The sequence below is a fragment of the Rhea pennata genome, chromosome 1 (assembly GCF_028389875.1).
Source record: "Rhea pennata isolate bPtePen1 chromosome 1, bPtePen1.pri, whole genome shotgun sequence".
Taxonomy (NCBI): domain Eukaryota; kingdom Metazoa; phylum Chordata; class Aves; order Rheiformes; family Rheidae; genus Rhea; species Rhea pennata.
In genome coordinates this window covers 35,070,312-35,095,209 of record NC_084663.1, presented here as the reverse complement: position 1 = coordinate 35,095,209, position 24,898 = coordinate 35,070,312, and the positions used below count along the sequence as shown (strand labels likewise).

The window sequence follows — 24,898 nt, the reverse complement described above, 5'->3', positions numbered from 1 at the left end:
TTAATGGCATAAATTTTCCTGAAGAACATAAACATTCTGAACACTTCTAAAAATCATGCACTGACGAAGGATAATATGTTTTCAAAACTTTATATAATAGTAACAATACTCTGAAATACTTTTTACTGATACGTGACTATAGGTAAGAAATATACTTCAGCACACAATCACTGTTATGATAAGGTAATAAAAGTTAGTTATGTTTCATTTCTCAGTGTGTATTTGAAACAGCATTTAATATGTAGAAAAAGAAAAATGTGCTCTTGTTTTTGTTTAGAGTCAGGATATTTCGTTAACTTTAAATTCCTGTCATTTTGTCAACTCTTTATAACCTAATTTGCATTCTTGAACGGGTGTGATTTGACTTTTTTACCTTTGTAGGGAAAGCAAGCATCTAGGTCTGATCAGTTGACAAGTAAACTGTAGACTTCTAGTTCAAACTCCATGGATACATTTTACCTGAAAGCTTCACTTTACTATAACCTCTAACTATAACATTAGGCCTCACTGATGTATTTAATTTAGTTTTTCCTGTTTTAACTGTGAAGGAAAGAGATGTGTTCCCATTCTTGCAAGGTCATGTAGAGCATAAAGCTTATACTTTTTTTTCAGAAACACCATCATTTTTACGACCTTTGCTGGATCGAACTGTAACAAAAGGTGAAACTGCAGTTTTGCAGTGTATTGCTGGTGGTAGCCCTCCACCCCGACTGAACTGGACTAAGGATGACAGCCCTCTCGTGGTAACGGAGAGACATTTCTTTGCTGCAGGCAATCAGTTGCTAATTATTGTGGATACAGATGTAGACGATGCTGGGAAGTACACTTGTGAAATGTCTAACACACTTGGAACAGAGCGAGGCAACATCCGTCTTAATGTAATTCCTACTCCCACCTGTGATTCTCCTCAAAACATTGCCCCATCCCTTGATGATGATGGATGGGCCACAGTTGGCATTGTGATCATAGCTGTGGTTTGCTGTGTGGTGGGCACTTCCTTGGTGTGGGTGGTCATCATCTACCACACCAGAAGAAGAAATGAAGACTGCAGCATCACAAATACAGGTGTGTAAACTGAAGGTTTGCACTGGATAGGGAAAAAAAAAGAAGTGTTTGTGGTTAATTTGCAGATACTTTCTTATAGGAACATTTATGTGTTTTAACGTGTTAAGGAAGAGTGAACTGCTTGTTACCTTCAGTACTTCTTGCAGGCAAATTTAAAAATGCTCCTACAAATTCTGAAATATACTGATGGATTCTGTGCATATTTTGCTTCACCACAGATGAAACAAATTTGCCCGCTGACATTCCAAGTTACCTGTCATCTCAGGGGACACTGGCTGAAAGGCAGGATGGGTATGGTTCATCTGAAAATGGCAGTCATCATCAGTTCCTCGCATCTTCCATGGGAGGGTGTTTCTTACAACAGAGGGACAGTAATGGTAGGTGTAAAATGTTAAGCACATTTTCCATATTGCCTGAGTATCTGCAACTTGTCTTGTGTCTTTCTAATGAATGGAAATAACACCAATGAAGCATCTTCACTGATGTTTAAGAGTTGGCATGTGATTTATTAGCTGCTGTTTAGTCTTGGGGGTGTATTTAAACTGATTATCACACTTCCAAAGCAAGAGTGCCCACAAGGAATTATAACAGCATGTCTTCCTCTGTTTTAGCTTACAAAAGGTGCTTGTAATGGAATGTAGAGATCGGTGGTAATAGCAGTGTAACTGTTAGTATCATAAACTGATTAAACTTTACTTTTAGAAAAGGTCTTGGGATCAGAGTCAATAAAGAACTTAAGGAGACTGCAAGTTAAAATTTGCAATATTTAACATGTAAACATCTGACCTTCGAGCATCTAGGTCCTGCCTGGGTTAGGGAAGAAGAGGCATGTTTCTTGAAGGAGTTGGAGATGGAGATGAGTCAGGAGTAATGGTTGAGGCAGGTGGGGTTGGAGCAGTGGTGAGAAAGCTCTACAGTTGTTTGATAGTGGGAGGAGCTGCCTCTGTGCAGAGCAAGAAGCGTAGAGCATGTCCATAGCTTTCAGGAACTACTGAGCTGAAAGGCAGCAGCTATGTTTAGCTCTTCTGGCAGTCAGTGATACCCTCACACCCTCCCATCCAGAACTTTCTCACTTTCACTCTGTGCTCCAAAAGAACCCTAGGTGGTATAGCATGATCCTGACTTCCAGTGCCAGAGGGGAAGAAAATCCTTAGTTCTGATCCCTGTAGACAGGCTTGTTTTGTTATCCAATGACTGTATAATGGAGTATAGTCCAACATGTTCTCTGTCAAGCTAATTAATTGAACACTTTCTAGAATTACCCTTTTCTCCAGAAAGTTAGATTAAACTTAAGCAAGGTGTAACTATACTGTGAAATGTAGTTGTATAGATGGGATTCTAAAATGAACAAACTCGAGCAAACATAAGTTACAACTTAAGAAAATACCATATACTGACATGTTAATTGTATTTTTAAGGTATTTGCCATCTAGACAACAGCAGTGAAACAGACTTGGAGGGTGTTGCAGATCCATTTCTGTGCCACTATCTGGGGACCTCAGGGACTCTGTATTTAAAAGGAAACACATATGGCTCTGAGGCTTTTGAAGTGTACAACACAAGTAAGTTAAAAAAAAAAAAAAGTTTTAGTCCTGCTTTGATCTTGTATTACAATAAATCTATATAAAGATTTCTCATTTTCTTTAGGTTGTGGCCCTGACCAAAGAACAGCATGCCTTGACCATTATGAGTCTGGATATTTAAAGAAAAAGGAATGCTGTCAGTACTCACCTCCACTGGAAGATCCCTTTGACCAATGTGTTGGCATTATTGGGATGCAGGCTACAAGTAGCAAACTCATTAACTCCATTTATACTCAGAATGAAGGAACTGGACTAAAAAGCATAAGTCTGAATTCAGACACCTTTGATTTAAATAGGAGTTTGGAACCCTCATCTATTATCAGTAACAGTAACAGCACTTTTATGGGTATGTTTTATGGGTATGTTTTTTACTCAAATTGTCGGTATTGTTGCTTACTTGCAACACTAAGCAAAATTAATTTCACAGCTTTTTCTTCCCCCTCCTACAACAAGTAATTCTGTAGTAGTGCTTTGATACTCATATAGCTAGCACTGTGAAAAAATTAATTTTATTCAATTTTGAGTGGGTTTCTTTCTGCATGTGTCACTGAATGGGAGATAATTCAATATGTGAAATCTAACTAGTTTCAAAAAAGGTAGAGGTATAGGAAGTAGTTGAGGGTAGGCAGTGTGGGAGTTGTGTTTTTTATTTTTTTCCCCTAGAATAGACTGAACTGTAGTTATTGCCTAACAAGAGTTTATATTACCGCAATGTCTGTTTTTTAAGGCATGCACAGCACAGTCAGGTATGCAGAACTGAATGCGTAGGCTCTCTGCTGCAGCACACGAGGACAGTTAGATGTTCAAAACTCAGGACTGTACCAGGAGTTAGTTGGGATGTGGGTCCTTTCCTGTTTTGTAAACAGGACAGCTTGAGGCATGTTCAGAAACAGAGCTGACATGCATCTAAGGAATTCTTAGGTCAAACACAGTAGTCCAGTGAGGTAGCTCACCTCTGAGTCTTAACTATTGGTCCTCTTCTACTTCTCAGATAACCTAGATTCTAAGCAGCGTTATATAGAAAAAGTCCCACATATTTAAAGTTCAGGAAGAGAAAAGTAATTGCAGTAAAGGTACAGAATGAGCAGATTCTGAAATTACCAAGAGATCTTAATAGCAGCTTAGCTAAACAAACAAAACACTTAAAAATTTTTTCTACACACATTTCTTCAGTGGCATGACTTTTATCTTAATATAGTTTGTAGATTTCCATAAATATTAGGATACTTCTGGTTTCCCTTACTTAAATGCCTCTCCACAAACTTCAGACATAACAGAAATTTTTAATTAATGGGCAAAAGTTGTACAAGGTTCCAGGAGGGCTCAGAGCAGAAGTGAATACTATGACTCTCTCTGTATAAGTTCATATAGTAACACAATGTGCCAAAACTATTTACCTTTCAAAGTAAGGCTCTGTGGGAAAAGTAAGACCTGCCTACCCCTCCTTTCTCTTTTTTTCTCATGATGTGAATGACAAGAGAATTAACACAGGTTTTACAATTTAATTCAAGTTGCAGGGGGAGGCAGGGGGAAGGAGAAAATGTTACTTTTAACTCTGAAGCTCACTGAATTTGGGGGGTTGGTTTGACTGGTTTGTTTAAAATGCATATGAACACACGTGTTGCCTTCGTCTCTGTGACATCAGAGTGCAAAATGCAACCCTGATACCACGTATTCTTTCCTGGCTCATGTGTCAACAGTGTTGTTAAGGCTTCAATTTGCCCACTCTTGCGAGTGAACCTGTGGGAATGTGCATCACTGGACTTTTTGTTCTCTAGGGGTGAGAAGGAAGGTAAAACTTCTGAAGTTTTCCCCTTTCAAAAGCCAGATGTTCAGACCATAAAACGTTGCAGATACATCTGGCAGAGACCCTGGGATGGCACACTGCCTCCTGGCTCTGTGCCACTATTCTTGGCCTAGGACTGTGCAGATACTGCTTTACTAGCCATGTCCTGTGGAAAGAAGTTCTCCCACGTGAAGGGATAGCTAATATGACCGTGAGGTTCAGGTTGATTTATATTCCCCTCTACCCTAAAAAGTCTTTGCAGAACTGCTTATTGTACCCACTCAAGTGACAACGTCATTGTCTTGGGTACTTTATAATCATTGTCCATCTTCATTCAAAGAACCTATGGTTAGATCTTGGGGTAGCAACTGTGGAAGAAGTCTTGATACATTTCTCATATTCATTTGTGGGAGTCACTTCTTCAGCATCGCCAAAACTTTGGCCTGTTTTTTGCCACATACAGTTGCAGTGAAGAAAGACAGTTGGCATTAACATCACTATTGGGGCACAAGCCAGGAAGTTCATAGCTTTTTTTTTTGCTTTAAGACATCAATATTTGTTTGTAGCTATGATGATGTGAGGCATATCCTTTCACGTTGTGTTAGGAATAAAATTGCTTTGCAAATCACTGATGCAGATGCAGACCTCATCTGAATCCATTTTCAGTAACTTCTCAAATTACAGTTTTGCTCTAAACCTTTGTTTCTACCAAACAGACTATACTAAAAGTATGAGTGTTTGAAAACAAAATTCTTAATGATTGTAGTGTAAAGTTGTTTATAAAAAGTGAGTTTTTCAAAATCAGTCTGTGGCACATTCTCCTCGGAAAACAGGTTTTAAAGTACCATGTACAGCTACTATGCTTTGCAATAGTTACATCTTTCTTCAGTGAAAAAAGAGAAGGCTCTTCATGTTGAAGTGTTGACGCTAACGCCTTCCCAATGGTAAAGAGTGAAAGGAACACTATTTTTTTTCTAGCTAATATATCCAGGATAATTATTAACAGAGATTCATCTGAAATTCCAAATTCTTTCTGGGCTATGTCTATTCTAGCCAATTGAGGGAAAAGAGATATACAGGTGAGAATGAAGGGAGGATTTGGCTGGCAGAGCCTTTATTAATGTGAACTACTAGCTAGAAAAAAGACTTATTTTAGCATTCAAATTATATGGGGGAGGGTGTTGTATCTTGTTTTCTTTTTTCTCCCCCAACTGCATACAGATTGTGTGCGTTGTTCTTTTATTCAAGAACAGGACAGGGAGAGTGTTCTGACTTGGCATTAGAAGATTTCTTGTGATGTTTTTACAGTTTGATCCGTGTTCTTCCTCTCCCCCCAAAAAGAATGGGGATGAGAATAGTCATAAAAACAAAGGTAATTAAGTAAAGCGTGTTGTTCAGAGTAACTATCAATCAGCTCATTTACTTTAGATATGTTTCTAATGTCTCAGCTGGCAGAGTCTTGCATTATACTTGTGATCCCATGGCTTTTTCTTTCTTTCTTTTTTTTGAGAGGGGAGAATAATAGTTAAGAAAAATCTCTCCTTTTATTATTTTTTTTTGCTTGAGTTTATCCTTGTGTTCTAGTCTTTAGCCCTTAGCAAGACACAAAGCTGTTAGCACCAGTATTTCTGTACTTACATATTTACTATCTTTCAGGGACATTTGGAAAGCCTTTGTGGAGGCCTCAGCTGGACTCTCTTTCAAGTTGTAAACAGCCAGCAAGTTATCAACCAAAAATGTCCCATAATAATCCTCATGCCTCGTTGGACTTTGACTCAGAGGCAGATGAAGATAGGAAAGAAAGGACAATTTCCAGAGGAGAAAATAGCATTTATGCTTACAAACAGTCTCTTGAAAACTTTAGGACTTCTACTTTCCAATCCTGTGATTTGGGTACATAGCTTCTTTTGGACTTGTCATTGCTTTCTGGAACCAAAGAGATACTTTGACATACTACCTCAGTGTGAAATTTTATTTAAAAGGGGAAAAAGGAAAGGCAAAAGGGAAGAAAGAAACAACATGATGCTATGAATTCAGAACAAATAAATGCATTTTTATTCAAATAAATGAGAATTGCCAAAATGTTCTAATTTTTATACAGGGAAGACATTCCTTATAAAAATACTATATTTCTAATTATTTTATAGCTTTGTTTAATGCAAATATATTTTGTAAATTAATGGTGTAAATAATACAGCATATGTATTTCTATGTCAGACTTCATTTTATTGATGCGAGTAGTAGGTATTCTAATTTTGTAGTTACTTATACCTTTTACAAATGGAAACTCCATGCTGTTTGCAGGTATCATGCATATTATTTGCACATTACTTTTAATAAAATATGCTGCCATGTGGTCTCGGTACCACACTAGTGTATGAAGAATGAAAAGCGTTGAATATATGTTTGTAGATACCAGAAATGCACATTGCTTATGTAAACCGCCTTCTGTTGCCTGTTTACGTGTTTATTTGTCTAAAACTTGTGTCTCTGGATTTACTGTGTTAAATATGTTCAGTTTCTACAAGTGGGTGTGATCCTGCCAGAACTACAGGTGGGTTAAAAGTGTTTATGTAAATAATAATAATAACAATAATACAAATCTTGCACTTTCTGAATTCCCACTATCAAATATTTATGCACGTTCTCAGTTCGCATGCACACAAGGCTGAAGCACCAGCTGTCTGTCCGTGCATGCATGCAAATAGAGCACATGCATCTGGTGGTGGATATACACAGTAGATGCACAAAAACATAGCAAGTAATTTAGTAAAAGAAGAAGAAGAAAAAAAAGGCACTGAATGTCTGCCTGGTACCATCAGTCTTTTCTGTGTGGCTTAATGTTAAGCATTTGCCAGATATTCAGTGCATGTCCAAGCTTTTGCTTTCCCATACCCTTTCTCCCTCTTCCCTGCTTCTGCTACCACTTCCACATGCAACATAAGAAGGTAATTCAAGTACAAGATAATATTTTCTTTGGTTTAACTTACACTTCTGTTCTTTATTCAGCTGCCCTTTTCTGGTTATAGATAAATGAGATCTGTGCTTTATTCAGTTGCTCAGTCAAGTTGAGCAATTGTAAATTCTTGCTGGATTAAATTTGCACTAATGAACCCAATGCCTTTAACCATACAAAGTCATAAAAAGAAGATTGCTTGCTGTAAGATATTAATTAAAACTAAGTGAAAACACTCTTGTTTCTCTACATACTGAGGCATAATATCTTTAAAAGCTGTGATTCCTGTTGTCATCAGTGCATTAAAACTGAGAGTCTAAAATTGTTAATATTATAGGACATCAGCTTTTTATATCTGTGTACTTTGAAGGTGCAAACTTGCATAGTTGCCAAATCTCTTCTTTTAAACTAAATTAAAAGCAGCTGTTAGAATAGGCCATCACAGACATCATGGCTAAAGCTAAAGCAAAAGTTTCACTGCAGAATATAGCTGAGCTCAGGACTTTCTGTTGTTTGTAGCCAGAAACCTGGTACCCAGATCGCTATGAAAGTTTCCCTTTAATTTAGGCGCCAGTATTGGAGACAGGAAGTTAATCCATCCTTAGTCACTGGTGGTCTGAGTGTAGAGAATGGATTTTGCCTGCTTTAGTTTATCATATTGCCAGATTTTCTGACTCTCATTGTTAATTTGTCTTCATTGCTGCCAGATGTGGTGATGTGGTGACAGACATTGATATGAGTATTTGATTATAATTAAGTGTATTTTGAAAGAGATTAATTTTTCCTGAGTTAAGCACAAAGCTATAAGTCAATAAGCCAAGAAATCTTAAATTTGATTCACTAAATAAATCAAAGTAATTTATCTCCTCTTTCCTCCACTGGCCCTCTTTTGGGGCAGGCGCAAGGGAAGAGAAGCAGGGCAGGGGCATGACAACTTGCATTTGTAACCAGACATTGCTTTTTCAGTCTCTGTCAATGTCAATTATCTTAAAAAAAATGAAAGTTTAAAACAGTAAGTAACATCTTGCATTCTAAGATTAATGTTTTAGAATCCATGTTAAAGGTCCATCATGAAAAACAAGCTTTTAATTTGTTTTCTGTATAGCGAGGAAGGGAGGAGACAGTTGGGACTGGAGACAATATCATTTTTTTTCCTTTCTCTTTCATCTTTTTCCACCTTAAATATTTTTTTGGACCGAGTTTTGGAGGGTATGAAGAGCCTAGTCTCCCATGGATTCCTCTACCCAAAGAGCAATTCGGGGTCAATGACTGAATTTTAGATCCTTCCCACCAAGTTTCAAATAGCATCCTAAAAATACAAATGGATACAGTTTTACTTACTGCCTTAAGTGCCCAAGAAATGGGAATGAATGCTCATTATTCATTTTGTCAGTCTTGAGTTTTCATGTTTAGGAAGTTAGTTGTGCTTAAATATAGTCATGTTTGGTAAACTGCAAGATACTTGCAATGTCTTAAAAGTTCTTTTTAAGATTGGTGATGTAAATCTGTCTGAGAGGCTTGCAAGTATTTTTTTTTTCTGTTCTCCAAGATCCAAGAGTTAGGGAACTGGTAGTTTGATCATTTACATGGCTGAAAGCTAAATTGCCCAGAGAGGTTGTGGAGTCTCCTTCTCTGGAGATCTTCCAAGGCCCGCCTGGATGCAAGCCTGTCTAACGTGTTCAAGGTGACCCTGCTGAACAGGGAGTTGGACTAGATGATCTCCAGAGGCCCCTTCCAACCTTACTGATTCTATGATTCTAAAGTCCGAAGTTGATAAAATGAGGAAATAATTTGCAACCAATAATAAATAAAGCTTTCACGGCATCATAGAAGAATTTTAGATTGAGGAAACAAGTGTTGCTGAATGACGAAAGAGTTTGCCATTTTGTGGCCAGCAGCAATTGAAATCATGTCATGGGCTGACTTGCAACTTGTAAAATGCTCTTTAAAGGCAGTATTCTCTTAATACATTGCACGACAAAAAGTTCTGCCAGATAATACAAACAGTGAGGTGTATTGTTTCTGCAAGCGCTGAATAATGATTGTAATGCTCTATGGAGTTACCTATTTACCAGAAGTCCTCTGAAGCAGTCATTTCCTAGATGGTGTGTCTGAGATGACCCTGTGGGATACCTCCATAGTCTAAACTGAAGCCTGTATGTTATTGTTATTACCTTGGACATTTAAAACATCAAGGTTTTAAACTCTACAGTATTTTAGGACCAAAACTTTTATCTTGGAATTATTTTTTTTTATTTTCTTAAACTTTAATTGTATCTTAATATTGCCACAGTCAGTCATATAGGCCCAAACTGCCTGTTGAAGAGGACTGCTACTTTTTTAACTGAGGAGTCAGTATCATCAAACATTTTTATTTCAGTCTCAGAAATTTCTTGAATATTTAGGTCTTCAGCTGCTTTGAAGAAGTTAAAAACTAAGACTTAAAAGATTCAAAATCCAGTAAATATTTGTGAAGATTTACACTGCAGATATCTGTATGCTGCCAACCTTACTAGCCAGAACCATAACTGGGAATTGTGTTTTCATTTCAAGTGCAAATATAAGCAGAAATTGAACTTGCCATTTTCAGGGCTTCCTGTTAACGGGCATAACGTGTCGTAGAATTTTGTCTTGATTAGTGAAGTCTTCTCCCTTTTCTGTTCTAAATTTGTTTGCTGCTTTATGGTGGGGAATGTGCCTGACCAGCCTGATATATTTTTGTTTAGCAGCTACATCACATTCTTCCTTTTATTTAAAAAGAAAAGGTGGGGAGAGGGCCTCAGGCTGTTCAGTGAAGAGAGGAAAACAGTGTAGAAAAAGGTGCAGTTCTTGTGCATATGGCTTTACTTGGATGAAGAGCTTACCAAATACCTTCCCTTATGGTATTTTATGGAAGTTTTGTATCTGAGAATAAAAACCACAGTGTCTTTGCTCGCTTAACGTGTGGCTAAATGCGCTTATCATGGTTGTCTGAAGTATTAGGATTCAGTAGTTCCACTGAAATAGCATATGTCCACATCCTATCATTTACTGAAAGATGTGGGAGGCCTCTCTTACTTCCTCTGCTGCTTTTTCTCTTGTAGCACAATACTGCTCCCCTGTCCCTTAGGGACTCTTTTTTTTGGTAACCCACACTACTCTGATTCCATTTTCTTTGCTTGCTTGTCACTGTGCTTACAGACTAGGACAAATGTATTCAGTTTATAGAGCACAGCATAGTTCAAAGCAGAAGTCAGTAGTGCTTGGGTGCTGGAGGAGAGGAGGGGAAGCATCAGGAGACATCCTTGCTGCAGCTTTAGGAGACTTTCTGTATGAACATACAATAAATGTACGGAGGAGACAGAATATATAATATTTGTAAAATGCTGTATGCATTCACATGGTCTCCATGATACTTTTTATGTATTTCAGTTCCACTCATTCTCTGTGATGTAAAATGCCAAAAGCAGCTATGTACCAAAGAACATGCCATCTGGAGAGTTATGTTTTACTGCATCTAAAATATCCTTTTCTGGTAGACAAGAAACAAGATCCGTTTATTATTCCATGTTTGTGCTCAAGACTAAATATTGTTAGTGTAATGCATATTTTCCCAGAGTCATGTGGTCCATGGGGTCCACTGTGTCATTATGCCTATCATCAACGTGTCTTGAGAATGCTATGGGACGACAAGACCCAAAAGTAAAGTTGGTAGTAATTTAAATTCACTGCTTTTAAAAATAATTTTAGGTTTTATGAGTTGAGTCCAGAATTTTATTTCCCACACAACAGAAAACCGAAACAAATTACTCTGTAAATTATGGACTACTGATAGTACTTCAGTGTGATCCCTTTTCCTCAGCCATCAACACAGTGACTTCAAAGGAACTTCCTTGTTAGACCTGTTCAGTTTGACGGTTCACCAAGTGCTATTCACCAACAGATACAATGCAGGGATTTGCAAACTGAGCACACGTACATACTATGTTCTGAAATCAATGGCAAATAATTTTAAACTCTGCAATTTTAAAATATGATTTCACTGAAAATTAGAATTTTTGTTGCTTGACGAAACTAATAAGATCTTCTGGATATAAGACAAATTTTGAGATTTCGTGTACTGATACCTTTACTTTGAAAAACTTGGGTGTAGCATGGTCTAAAGAATCCCTCATTTGCTATTGCAATGTGCGTCCTACAGTCCATCCTACTAACAGTCAGCACTTCCTTTGTATAAGTGCATGGAGAAACCCTGACCTTGGATCCCCTGCTGGATAATCGTAACTCAGGTAATGGATATATTGCCATGTGAAATAGTGTCTTCTTGAAGAATAAGGTTTCAATTCTTTTGAGGCAAAATGGTTCAAAAATGCATCAGTTCCTATACAGTTAAAGAAACTGTATTTGGCACTAATCCTCTGTCTAGTTACTTATTTTAGACAACTGTGGAAAAAGATTGTAATGGAAGAATGGGCGTCGATGTTTTCTTTATGCCCCACCTTCCATCTGGTGCTGCTGCAACATGGAGTAGTGAGAATTTTACTCTTTGTTCATAAAACAGTGGTGAGATTTCGTGTGGATTTTCTTAAATGTGCAATACATAACTGTCTTTTTTTGACCTGCTGATATGCCACATGAAAGGAAAGTAGGCAGAGGTGTAAGGCTTTAGGGGAGGAAGGCTGGAGTTCCTGCCATATCATAAAGTGGGTTTTGAATAATACTCTTAACTTGTGCAGGTTTTGAAAAGTTTTGTTCTCTTAACACATCCCAATAAGTTTATCAAAAAGTGACAGCTAGCACTCCATCAGGCCTTGAATGGGGCAGCTTTAGCTCTTCTGCAGAACACAGCGTATGTTTGAGCTGGAGACACTTGCTGAGATACTTGTCTGATGCTTAGTCCACATCTGGCAGAATTGTTGCTGACACAGAGCCCCCCAGATGATGAGAAGAACTGCATTTGAAGATGTGCACCTTCCCACATTGAAATTTTCTGAAACTATTTTTCAAAATCATATTGATTCTAGACTCAGAAATAGCCAGAGGGACTTATTTTTCCTACACTTGACATCAAGAGTTTCCCTACTTTGCTCATGACCTACCTCATTGCATGCAGATCATGCAGCCTACTGTTTAACACAGCTGAAAAGCAGAGAGATAGCATAAATATTTGATCCACTGTTACCATATAGCAATCATAACACATCTCAGAGTGAGATGTTTGCTCAATAGCTTTTTACAGCTGTGGGTCACCAGCACAGCCGTGAAGAAGCTACTATTTGAATAGTAGTGGTGGGAGGCATATATATATACAAGCCAGTTCTTGCAACTGGAACTAGTCGCTCTACTGGCTTAAAATAAACTGTACTTGTGCTGCTACCTGCTGTGGATTTGTATGCCAACAGCATTGGGACAGCATCGCTGCTACAGCAGCCAACTGCCCAGAGCCTGGCTTTTGCCACACGCTGATCATATTCTTTATTAGCGTAAACTTCTTTCTCTGTTGACCTTCCCTCAGGAAAGGGGGAACATAGCTGTCTTCAAAATTAGCTTCCACAGCCTCCTCTGCAAGCTAAAGAAAGCATCGGGGGCACTAGCAGCAGCCTCATCCGCATTAGCTGTGAGCAGGGAAAAGGGAGTCTATGCTCAGATTTAGGCAAGGGGACAAAAACTATGCGTAATATAGTACTTAAAATGAATCAAATTTCACATTACTGTGACCACACAGTAGGTAGAATAGTAAAATGATGGTGGTGGTGGAAAATATGACTAATTAGAAAGCTGTGTTAGCTTAATGAATAAAACTATGATTTAATGTAAGCTGAAGTTCTTTGGTACCTTTTTAAAAATGCAAGTTTTTGTCTATTGCTCGGTAGCTTGTAACAACTGTTTGTGTTTCTTTCTCCTACCAGCACACGCCATCTGTTTCATCTGGAAGGGTATTTTTGTTCAAAGTAGGTTTAAAAAGAGAAAGAGAAGCTGAATATATGACAATTATGATGCTGAGTCACTAAAGTCACTTCATTTTACTTAAATCAGAACATCAAAAAATTTCTTAAAAATTATTTTCCACATGCTAAAAATGAAATGCTTTGATTTTTCAATTTGAAATTGCTTACTGTTTTATTTTTAAATTCTTAATAAACCCTTGATATTCCAATTGGAACTGAAATACAGTATGCAGAGCCCTTTGTGTTATCAGGGCAACAAAAACCAGACGTAGAAGCTGATAGGGGTAGAGTTGTTGCTTGTTGTCTCTTCCCCACATATACCTCTCTTTCCAGTCTATTTGATCTGGCTTTGGCTGGTCCCTGTGGGTTAATTCTCTTTACTGCTACAGCATGTTTCTCTTCCTGACTTCTTCTAAGTAGTTCTGACTCAAAAGATTTTTATAGTCTTAACAGATCAGCCTTGATATACTTTTTTTTTTTTTTTTTTTTTTTTGCTGTGCAATTAGACTAAATTTTCTGATCTCCATACGCTTTGAGAATTGTAGAAGGTTAGTCGCTGTTCTTTCTGCATAACCTAATGTGATTTTGTTTCCACAAAAGCACCAAGTGAATTCTGAAGAGCCACCTTTGCACTTGCTAGGGTGGATTAGCTACAGCCACAGCCCTGGGGACGGGGGACCAGCTCCACCCTCTCAGACATGCCTTGGTGCCACAACTCCCTGCCAGCACTTAGCATTCATGAGCTGTACGTGAACGGTCCAAGTCATCATTCCCACTAAAGTGGAGTGTAAATAAAATGCTGCACCATACAGTCTTCTCAAATGAGGTAGCTGAGGAAATTTCTTAGATTCTATGAAATTTGATTTTTTTTTTTAAGTTAAACAGCACTGTGCTGCAGAATGTTTGAAATCAGGTTCAGCATTCACAAATATCATAAGCTATCTTTTCTCTTTTCTTCTACATCTTACTGTCTGACAGAGAAAATGTTCAACAAGCAAACAGAAATGCAGTTGTGTAGGAGCAGAGGCTGACAAGGCATCTGGGAAAGACAGTCCTTCCTCTTTCCTCCACCAATTTTTTCCATCTCTTCAACAGCCTTGAACCTTCTTTTTCCTCACAAATCATTCTTAAATGGAGAAGTAGGGATTTGTGAGTATATTTCATAGTGATCACAAAGAAACTACTATATAAATTTGATGGAATTTTTCTTTTTTTTAATGAGGCCGTTCACAAAGGAGTTTTGAGTCTATGTGGGCTGCATGTTTAAGCCTAATATTTTCCTGAGGAAAAAAAAATGGTCTGCTTTTCTGTGGCCAGGTGTTTTATATAGCTAAATTAAAATATGCCTGGAAAAGCCATGGTTATTCTCCTGTCTGAAAAGTAATGTATTTTTTTTTTTTTTGGTAATATTTAACATATATCATTTTAACCATGTTGCTTATTTCCTAGTGTTTTCTCTTGGACAATTTTCTTCTGCCTTTAATTTCTTTGAAATACTGGAATCACAAGTGGACATTCGTTTCCTCCTCTTCTTCAACCATTCTCACAGATGTAGCCGCAAATCAATTACGGGGCTGACATAGCATTTGGCTGCACGGCAAATGTTCCATAATAATGCAGCTCAGTAAAATGTGGAATTTCTGAGGTACTGCTTGTAACATTTTCAGTACTGTTGTAAAATCCCAACCATGTCAGCACAGGTGGAAGCAAAGTCATAAATAAAATGTGCATGTGTATGTGTACGTGTATGTGTGCGTGTGTAGGGTGGGAGGGAGAAGCCGAGGTTGCATATGCTCACTCTTCCTGAAGGTTCACCACTTTCATGATTTAAAAAATTAAAATATACGTATATATATATATATAAACTCCTTGATTACAATCAAAATAATCTTGCTAACAATGTTTTAGAGAGGGAATACGCTAAGGAAATTGAAGCAAATAGGCTGTTATTGTTATGATTAAGAGTAGGTCCTAGTAAGCCATGACAAGCTTCATGGCAGCGCCTCAAATCGCTGTGAAAGAGCCAGTTCACTTACCCACTATGAGCTTCTGCTGCTTAGAGGACTGAGCTGAGCTGACCTTCATTATCTTCAAGGTAAATCGTCAATGAGCTCGAGCCCTATCCTCATGGTTTCAGGACATTATATGAAACTTTTGCTTTATTGTTTTGTTTGGGGATCAGCTGTAAGAGGCAAGAAGTGTAGATGTTTCTTTTTTCCTTTTCTTTTCTTTCTATTTTTTTTTTCCTTTTTTTTTTGTCAGAGTTAATCAGCTTTTAATCCCACTTCTTTTTAGACCACTTAAAGGTAGAGTAATGTTTCGGAGTACAGCTAATGCGGTTCAGTAAATGCTACTGAAGACCTGCCCCCTCCAGCAAGGAGGCTCCTTCCATACACAGGGCCTATTGAGGAGCTCGACCATCCTTCCCAGATCAATAAACACTTTCTGGCTTTTCCCTTTGAATTCACGAGAGCAGGACTACTTGGCAGTTGTTACAAAATATCTGTGAGGGAAACGTTTGGACATAACTTAGAAATGAGTATGATGAGCTGGTTCCACTGTACTGAGTTAGATGAAATTTGGGCTCTAGGAACATTGGCTATCTTACAATTACTGCTAGGAATTATTACTGCTTAACAGCCAAATAATAAATTCAGTCTAAGAACCACTTAGCCATTACTGCAATCATCACTAGAGAAATGTGATTTAGAACAAAAAAACGAGTTGTAGTGCACATTTATAAGCCACATATACTGTGACTAACATTGAGCTGCATGCAAAGCTGATGTTAAAAGAATATTTATTTTCACAGTCATATACTCTAAAATCTGATATTGTCAAAGGTAAAAATGAGTATTTGACCTTATCAATATCTTCATGCAGATTCTCTCTCTAACTGCCTGGAAACAAGTTGTTTCTTAAATACAGCAAAGTATGTATATAGTACTTTCACAGTTTAAGTTGATTTTAGGTAAAGTCTACCCACTAGTACACAGCTGAATTCTAAACTGGCAAGGACTGTTAGACTTTAAAATTTGCAGAATAAATCAGCTGTCTTATTTGGAAGAGTAAACAGTAATTTTCTTTCCTTTTTCTTTCTCTTTTTTTTTTTTTTAAATATGTATATATACTAGCCTTTTCCAAATCAAACCCACTTAAACCTAGGCTCACTTGTCCAGAAAAGTGTTTAATTTAAGAGAACATTCTTAACTCTATTCTCAGCAGACCTCAAAATCAATCTACTTTTAAAATTTGTAATTACTCTGCCTATTGTGAAATAGCATAGTTAAAACCAATTGCTCCGAAAGGTAAACAGAAATAGCATCATTTCCCTTAACTTTGTTATTGTCACTATTCTCAGTCTCAGAAAATGGCAAGGCAAGGAGTGTATGTGAGTGTGTATGTAGAATATAAGACATGGGCAGCATAGATGTGTGCAAATTGGGAGGAGGATTGGGAGAACTGGGAGGAGCAGAGATGGTCAGTGATCAAACTAAACCGAGAAAATCCAAACAGAACAGCAGAAAGGCTCTGACTGGCTCCGCTCTGCAGCTTTCCCTGTAGGCTGATGGTGGGGGCGAGAAGAAAGAGAACAGAAAGTTTAACAGCTGTCTGCCACCAAGACGGTCTCCTCTGCCCATTTTGAACTCTGGCGAATGAACTGAAATCAAACCGCTTTGCTATAGATAATTATGAAAAAATCTTCTACCGTCTTGTACCATCCCCACCCAAACAACGCACCTGAAAATGCTCTATTTCTTCATGTGCACCATGAAGAACCCGTGGTGGGCAGTCTGTGGTGATGGTGAAGGTTTTAACTCTGTAGGTGGTACTCTGAATTCTTCTCACTTTATTTTCGTTGTCCAAAAGTAAGGCCTGCAGCCTCACATCACTGTTGCTATTTTTAGCTCAGATGTAACAGATTTTTTTCAACAGATTTTTAATTGTAAGCTGATTTGTAGCTGACACTGAAGCTGAAACTATCAACATGGTGCCCTGCAGTGCTGACTTCAAATGTTCATATAGGAATGGAGGACAGGAGAACTGGAGATGATAGTCACAGAGTCCTGTCCTTTTTGCCAGTGCTATGCCATATCTTGAGAAACAGGTAACGCTCCACTCCAGAAGCCGTCTATGTTCAGTTTAGGTCTCCCGAAACCTGTTTGCCAGCAGTTAGGAACCTAAGTTTACTCAGGACAGGCATTTATTCGTTGCAGTAATATTTTTCAGTAGCTGGAAAGAACTGGAACCATAGCCAGTATTTAACCTCCAGTACATTTCTAATGAACAAGCGTATTCCATCTCAGCTTTCTTTTGCCAGGTTAAAAAGCCAAATTTTCGTACTTCCTTTTGACTGTAACTCTTCTTTTTATTTGATCAACTTAGTACCCCCCTTTCTGACATCTCTTTCTTCTAAACTTACCCATCCAACCAAACATCACAGTAAATCAACATTGACAATTATTTGAAAAATTACATTTATTTTGAACATTACATTAAATATGGAAATGTCTTCAGTAGAAACTGGAAAAAGGTGATCCATAGGCATATCTTACAAGTCTGTTTAAAGCCTCCTTTGTTTGTGGAGTCCAAAAAATCTATAATACATCCCTACAGAACTCTGCAGAGCTACAGGAACATAAGTAAACAGAGGAAGGAAATAAATAATTTCTGTTGAGTAGAGTCAAGAAAAGCTATAGGTTTGTTCTGAGACCAGCCATGTTACACTGGCCAAATGCTAACTTGTTTGAAGTCAATGGCAGTATTCCTATTTACATTAAGACTTTATTAAGGTTTTAGCAGTTAAACACAGTACTAGCGGAATGGAACACTGGAGTTAGATTTCCCTATAAAAATGATCCCTTTTCTCATTAATGCATCCAATAATTAGTTGGCACTAACAACTAGTGGAAATAAATCAATTAAATCAACTTTCATAAACTGTAATTTCTTAGAAACCTTAATATTAATGAAAAGCAAGAACATACTACACCACTCTGATATTTTAGCCTGCCAGATCTCCATTCTGTTCACACTGAATATGCTCTGCTTTTTAAAGTAAGTGAATAACTTTAATTATGCTGTATCATTTTAATGTTCTAGCCTAAAATCTGGAACAATATATGCAGGAAAATGTAGTGAAAAGAAAAAAATCAAAGCTCTATGCTTTTTTCAGGAGGTGACTAACTAAACAAGTGAAGTCATATTCAGACCACCTACATGTCCAGTGCTGTTGGAGCAGTAACTCTTGCATCTAAGTTCAAGAACGCAATGAACAGTTCAAGATGCAAACTTTCTCTACATACAGTCAGTATAGGACTGGATGACTTTTGCGACTCTAAATTTAGGTAGATTGTTGGATTTACCTTGTAGTTCTTCAGTCACCTAAAAGTAAGACATCTGCCTCATCATCTAGCCTTATTGTGATTATTGTGAGATTATTGTGTGATTATTGTGATTATTGTGAGAACAGGTGCCCCATTACCACCCCGGACCATTCTTAAAATTTATATTTCCATAGAGCAGTTCATTTGATGTGTCTCTCCTTTACAGGGAACCTCCATGACCGTACAGACTAGATGTCTAACTGTTAGACAGTAAACTTTTAGTGGGATGAAATGAATCCCAAAACAGGTAGTAGACAACTGAAAAAGGCCTGAATCTAGCACCTATCACAGATAGCCTGAGAGACACATTTTCTGAATCCCAGTTGTGTTTGGCAGAAGAGATTTTTTTCCCTATGTACGTTCACAGGTTCAAGTTCTTTAAACCTAGTGACCTCTTTTCATATTTCTCTCTCTTTTACTTTCAACTGAGACTCATGAGATATAAACATAATCTTTTCTCCTAGATTTTAATCTCCTGGATTATAAAACACAAGTGGAGAAAGCTGCCACGCTGCTATGTTCAGATATTTATGTTCTCAGCGGCTCTTTGTCTCTACTGTCACCTTCACATTGAGGTAAGGCCAAGAAGGTGAAAGCACGGTATTCTCTGACAGGGTCATTGCTCTGGTGAGCTAAAGGCAGCCTCACAGCTGCTGTCAAAGAATCCTCAAATTCATACTTATTTCAGCCCTGAAGTCCATCTTTGAAATGAATCCCATGCCTTTCATTTCCATTTTCTTTACTCTAGTAAATGAGAGCTGACTTTGCTCTGGAGATGTCAGATTAATCTGCACTGGCTCAACAGCAATTTGCTTTTAGCTTTTGTTTTGCTTTGCTTTTTGCTTTTGTGTATTTGGCAAAGGTTTTGTTTTAAATACTATACAACCAGCATCACCTAAAAGGAACAGATTTTCTCACAACAAAATGCCTTGCTTCTCCTAATCCTCTATTAATACTTGTTAAATTAAAAAGATCCCTCAAAGCACAAAAGCACCTATCAATAGAAGAAATTAGAAGGATTGAGAAAGATTTTTTCATTATTATTTTTTCATCCTATCATTGCTGAAACACTTCACTGGAGTGCTTTAAGAGAAGAGTAGTAATCCATGCTTGGCAGGGGCTGTTTGAGCCCATCACGTCCAGCTCTCCCTTTGGAAGTGCTTGTTTTTCTCCAACGACAACGAAGTGTGCTTTGGGCAGGGAGATGGGACTTAGGGAAATATCCTAGGTTAGAGAGAACTGGGCCTGTGCTCTAGCTTTGTGTTGCTGTTCTCACATGTATTGGAGAGCCTGCTTTATCACTAATATACACACATTCAGAAATATTTATGTATGAGGGTCTAACAGCTAGGATTTCATTATTAAACTGGATGAAACTACAAACTCTTTGTTTAAACACAAAAATGTGAAAACAGGCACAGTTTTCATCACGCACTGCCCAAAGACCTAAAATATTCCCTCTGATTAAGAATCCTGGGAGGTGAGCCCAAAGAACATGCAGCAGTATTGTATTTAATTTACTGTTTTGTTATAAAATGTTCCATTATGTAAGTACTTATTTTGTAAGTTTGAATGGTATGATTATATTTTGCTGCTGGAAACTCTTAGAACTTTGTACTACCACCTAGATAATTAAACAAAAGGTAAGGTGTTTCTTAAGATGAAGAATGAAAATAGAGTTTAACAAATAATTTTTCCACAGAAAATGCTGCTCCCTATCAGAGATCCTGAATTTTTTTTGACTTTTTCTAAACAACTCTAAGCTATAAATTTCTTTCCTCTCCTCTCCTCTCCTCTCCTCTCCTCTCCTCTCCTCTCCTCTCCTCTCCTCTCCTCTCCTCTCCTCTCCTCTCCTCTCCTCTCTCCTCCCCTCCCCTCCCCTCCCCTCCCCTCTTTTTTTCAAGTTTGAATCTTTGAGTTTCTCTTAGTGAAATTTTAAGGTGCTTCCCAACCTGCGTCTTCAATTTTTCAAAAATGTGCAAATATTATCAGTTTATCTCATGGAACCGAAACACCTGATGTGCTAACACGTCAAGAGCCTGTTCTTCGTCTATCAGAAAGGTTCACTCCTAGCATCATCTGTAAACTTAGACAGCAAAGCGCGATTTCTAGGTTGGGAACCTATAGAGGTATGTGAGTATTATCTTCACTGTCTAACAATTTACCTTTGCCTTTCAGATGTGATCTCTTTTTCAGAGCGAATCAACCAGTTCCTTCAGAGATGACATCCAGATGCATCTTGCTGGGGCTATTCTCACTAGACCGTGGGGGAAGCCAGGCAGCGTACCGCAGTACTGCCCTGCACAGCTCTCCCCCGTCATCCCAGCAGAGCCCACTGTCTTCGTGCCTTCTTGACTGCCTTCAAATCAAAGTCCAGGAACTGCAACGCATGCCCTAGGCATCATGAGGTACAAATGGCATGGCAGGCTTGCTTCATTTCAGAGTGCTCTATCTTGGGAGGAACAAAATAAAACAAAGCAAAAAATAAAACAAGAAAATTCAGATCAGAAATAATGATTTCTCAAGTTCACAGAGTTGCTCAGAGAAGGCCCAGGCTTACTGCTCTTCAGTCTGGCTGCTGCCAGGGTTAGGAGGCAGAGCTTGTCCCGACCGGCACACAAGCCACTCTGTACCATTCGGTCTGGGACCGAGCATCAGTCCCTTGGGTGAGTGACTCCGTCCGGTGCGCAACAAACACTGGAATCTCACAGGTGAGATTTAGATCTTTGCTGGGATGAATTCGTGACTTGGTTTGTATTAAAAGCTATAGCAGCATCTGTCTCCAAGTGCAGACAGAGGAGAAGAAATAATTCTGAGCATATGTCAGTTCTGAGCGTCTGCCAGCATAAGATTGTTCCCCTTTGGTTATAACCGTATCTGTTTGTTTCCTCTTACTCATTCAATGGTCCTCTGAGGAAATTATATTATTAATGTTATTTTTTAATAAAGCTGTGGCTACAATCTTTGATTCAGTAAACCTATGGTCACTTGTGAAATGAAAAAAGGTGAAAAGAATCATCACAAATAGGAAAAAAAATCTCAAAAATAAAAAAAGAGAGGGGGAAACACATCTGTAGAACCCAACATGTCAGCATAAGACAAAAACAGCACACCTCTCCCCCCAAATGCGAGGTTTGTCAAAAAGAAGTACAAATAAGGTTGTTGATGAAATACTTTGAGTTAATTTGAGTTGGAATCTCAGGAATTAATCAGCAGTCCTACTCAGCAGTTTTCTCCAACTCAGGGGAAGGGGATTTTTTCCCACTGGGTTCTTTTCTACACTGCACAGTATTTGCAGTACTCTGCAGTATACCAGTACAGCACAGGTATGCTCTTGGGATGATTTTCCATTCAGTGCCATCAGCACTGAATATTTTCTCATAATTTGGTCTGACTGCTGGTAGAATGTGTTGGGAGCCTTCAATGCTTCATATTTTGGGAGGAAGGGTAGTATGAATTTATAATTGGGAAATATTGATAAATTTACTTGAAACTCCTTTTTGGTTATTTTCTATGTGTCTTCAATATTTTATTTCATTGCATTTTACATACAAGGTATGCAAAGTGAAAACTTGCTCTTGCTGAAATCAAGCAACTTTAGAAAGGTCAGGATTTAACTCAGAATTTTTTTGAAAAATTAATTTTCATTAAAATATAGAAATTACTTTTACAGATATAAGCCTTTTACTTTATTCACTCACTTTACATAAATAGTACCATGTGTATCAGAGAGCAAATGTACTAGTTTGAATTTTGAATTCCAATCACTTGGAAATCTGACAATAATTTTTGAAGAAAATAATGCAGAAAAAAATCATTGTATAATCATTTTGCAAATCATCCATAAAATCACTTAAACAGCAGTCTTCTGGGGAACAGTTTTTGCACAGAAAATAAGTTAGGTTCACTGGATTAATTGTCTGCAAGAAATAATTCAATGAGCTCTTCAGTTAACTTGACGCTAATTTGACAAAAAAAAAGCAAGACAAAAAAAATAGGTCTGGGGTAAAATCTTCTGTTTACTCTTCCTTCCTTATGCTCACAGATAATCTTTATTGGTAACAATTTGGTTTTAGTGGATAACCAACAATTTATTACTAGGTTCATGCCATATTGCTTTTCCAGCTTGCAGAAACCTATTTCTTTCAGGCGTAACACTTTTTAATTTATCACCTCTTGAGAGCACTTAAGCAACTGTGATTCAATTAAACCCATGTTCAATGGCTGTGCCTGTGTTTCACTCTTGGCTGATAAAAGAAAAAGATGGGATACATTGCAATTATTGATTGAGTATTGTTTATTTATGGCTTCAGCCTGTAAGTCTTTAACAATTACTTTAATTTTGTGTGTGTGTGTGGAGATGGCTGAGCTGATAAAGAAAGCTGCAAGTGCAATGCATATTGAGAAAGGAGTTAACAAAAAGCATACTTTAACATTTTGTCTGTTTACGGTAGTGAATTTACAGCTTATGACTTTGTCAGCTCTCGAGAACAATATTCCCTCCTTACATGCAAACAAGGGTGTCATGAATACTAGAAGTACAATCTTCACTAAACTAGAACAGCCCACAAAGCTATTTTCAGGGAATTTTTATGGTGATTCTGTCTCTTACCCATTTCTATTAGTTTGCCAAACTCCTGTGATAGGCGTTCTGACAATAATGTCATTTCGGTTTGCGATATCAACACATCAGAGAGAGGAAAATATTCTTTAAAAGAAATGTTGACAGGGAAACTAAATCAAATACTGACTTGTCCAAGGTCATGTGAAAAGTTATAGCTGAAAAGATCCCAGATCTCTCATTTCTCTCTTGACATTGGGCCAGGCTAAATTTGAGTATGGAAGGGGAGTGCACAAAATTTCAGAGACATCTACCCCCACTGGGTGGATAACACAAAACCAGATAAAAGACAATCCTGGAAAATGCAAAGGGAAGAAAAAGTAACAGGATTTCATTGTTTTCACTCCCTATTTAATCTGTTCTATGGTGCTTACAGGGAAGCATTTACATGCAGAGAGAGACAGAGAAGGCAAAGTGGAATAAGTGCCAGTGAAAGGTATTCGAGATGTTTAGCCTGCTGTGTGTGTCACAGGCTCATCTGAATGATAGCTCTTGAGGCTGTTAACGTACAGGGGCTTAAAAAAGCATGGCGAAATATTCCTTGTGCTGGTCTTTTTATTTATTCATATGTGCAAAAAGCCATTTTCAGGGACACTCACCAGCACAGCTACTGAGATATCTCCTCGGAATCAAAATACTGGAATGAACACTTCTGCATGAGGCTCCTATACTCACTAAATCCTCCTTCACAGCTCATAAAAAAGGGAGTTGAATCTAAAGAGTGCAAAATGCTCTTGTAAAGATAAGATAAAGTGATCGCTGAAACAATAGCTTAGAACCGGTGGATTTTTTCCCCTTTATATTTTTATTTGGCATAAAATATCTTCTAACATGGTTGAGATTCTTTTATATTTGGAAACTCTGACATTTTAAAGACATTTTCTCTAAAATTAGAAAGTATGTCTTTAGTATTCATGTTTTTGTTTTTCAAGGAAGAAAACTTTGTTTCTCCAACAATTTCAAAAATTCTGGCTAGAAAAGCAGTAAAAATTGCTTAGTTAATGACATGATATGACTAACATGTGTTTGGTGTCATTAGTCCCTGGTGTATGAATAGAAGGAGGAGACCTCAAGTAGGAAAAACCTCATCTTTCAAATTATATTCAAGAAAAGCCACTCTGCTTCCCACCCCCCTCTCATAGCAATTCTCAGTGAGCGGCTGTAACTTCTGGCCTTTCCCGGGGAGGAGCAGCGTCAAGATCTGGTGTTCAGGCCATACATTCATTTGCTATAAGGATGGGCCTCTTCCCCCGCTTTGAGGAGCAAATTTTCCACCCTGCATAAGCGACTATATCCATGCTATCATCAATTTTCTGTAGTGTTGGTAGTTGAGAATAGCTGTTAATAATCAGTGATAACTGTAATGTTGAAGGAAAACTTTTTCCATATATGATGTTATTGTATGCTATTTTATGGGACTTGTAATCCACTGTAATGTAGAGTAAATGAAATAGGTGATATCTCACTACTAGCTCTACCTATACCCAGTGCCAAATGGCGACATATAGCAGTCAAATTCTGTGGGGGGTGTGTGTGACAATCTAGTAGCAGGTGAAATTTAGGAAACAGGAGT

At 37.9% G+C, this 24,898-nt stretch overlaps 1 protein-coding gene across 1 annotated transcript in view; it reads left to right on the top strand.

The window, feature by feature from the left end:
* Positions 1-7,644, top strand: part of LRIG3 (leucine rich repeats and immunoglobulin like domains 3) — a 46,393-nt gene extending 38,749 nt beyond the window's left edge. Inside the window, exons 15-19 of the mRNA XM_062566857.1 lie at positions 613-1,065; positions 1,284-1,442; positions 2,484-2,627; positions 2,713-2,994; positions 6,091-7,644. Of these exons, the coding sequence (XP_062422841.1) occupies positions 613-1,065; positions 1,284-1,442; positions 2,484-2,627; positions 2,713-2,994; positions 6,091-6,335 (1,283 nt within the window). The 3' untranslated portion in view covers positions 6,336-7,644. The remainder of the gene's footprint in view (positions 1-612; positions 1,066-1,283; positions 1,443-2,483; positions 2,628-2,712; positions 2,995-6,090) is intronic.
* The last annotated feature ends 17,254 nt before the right edge of the window (positions 7,645-24,898 follow it).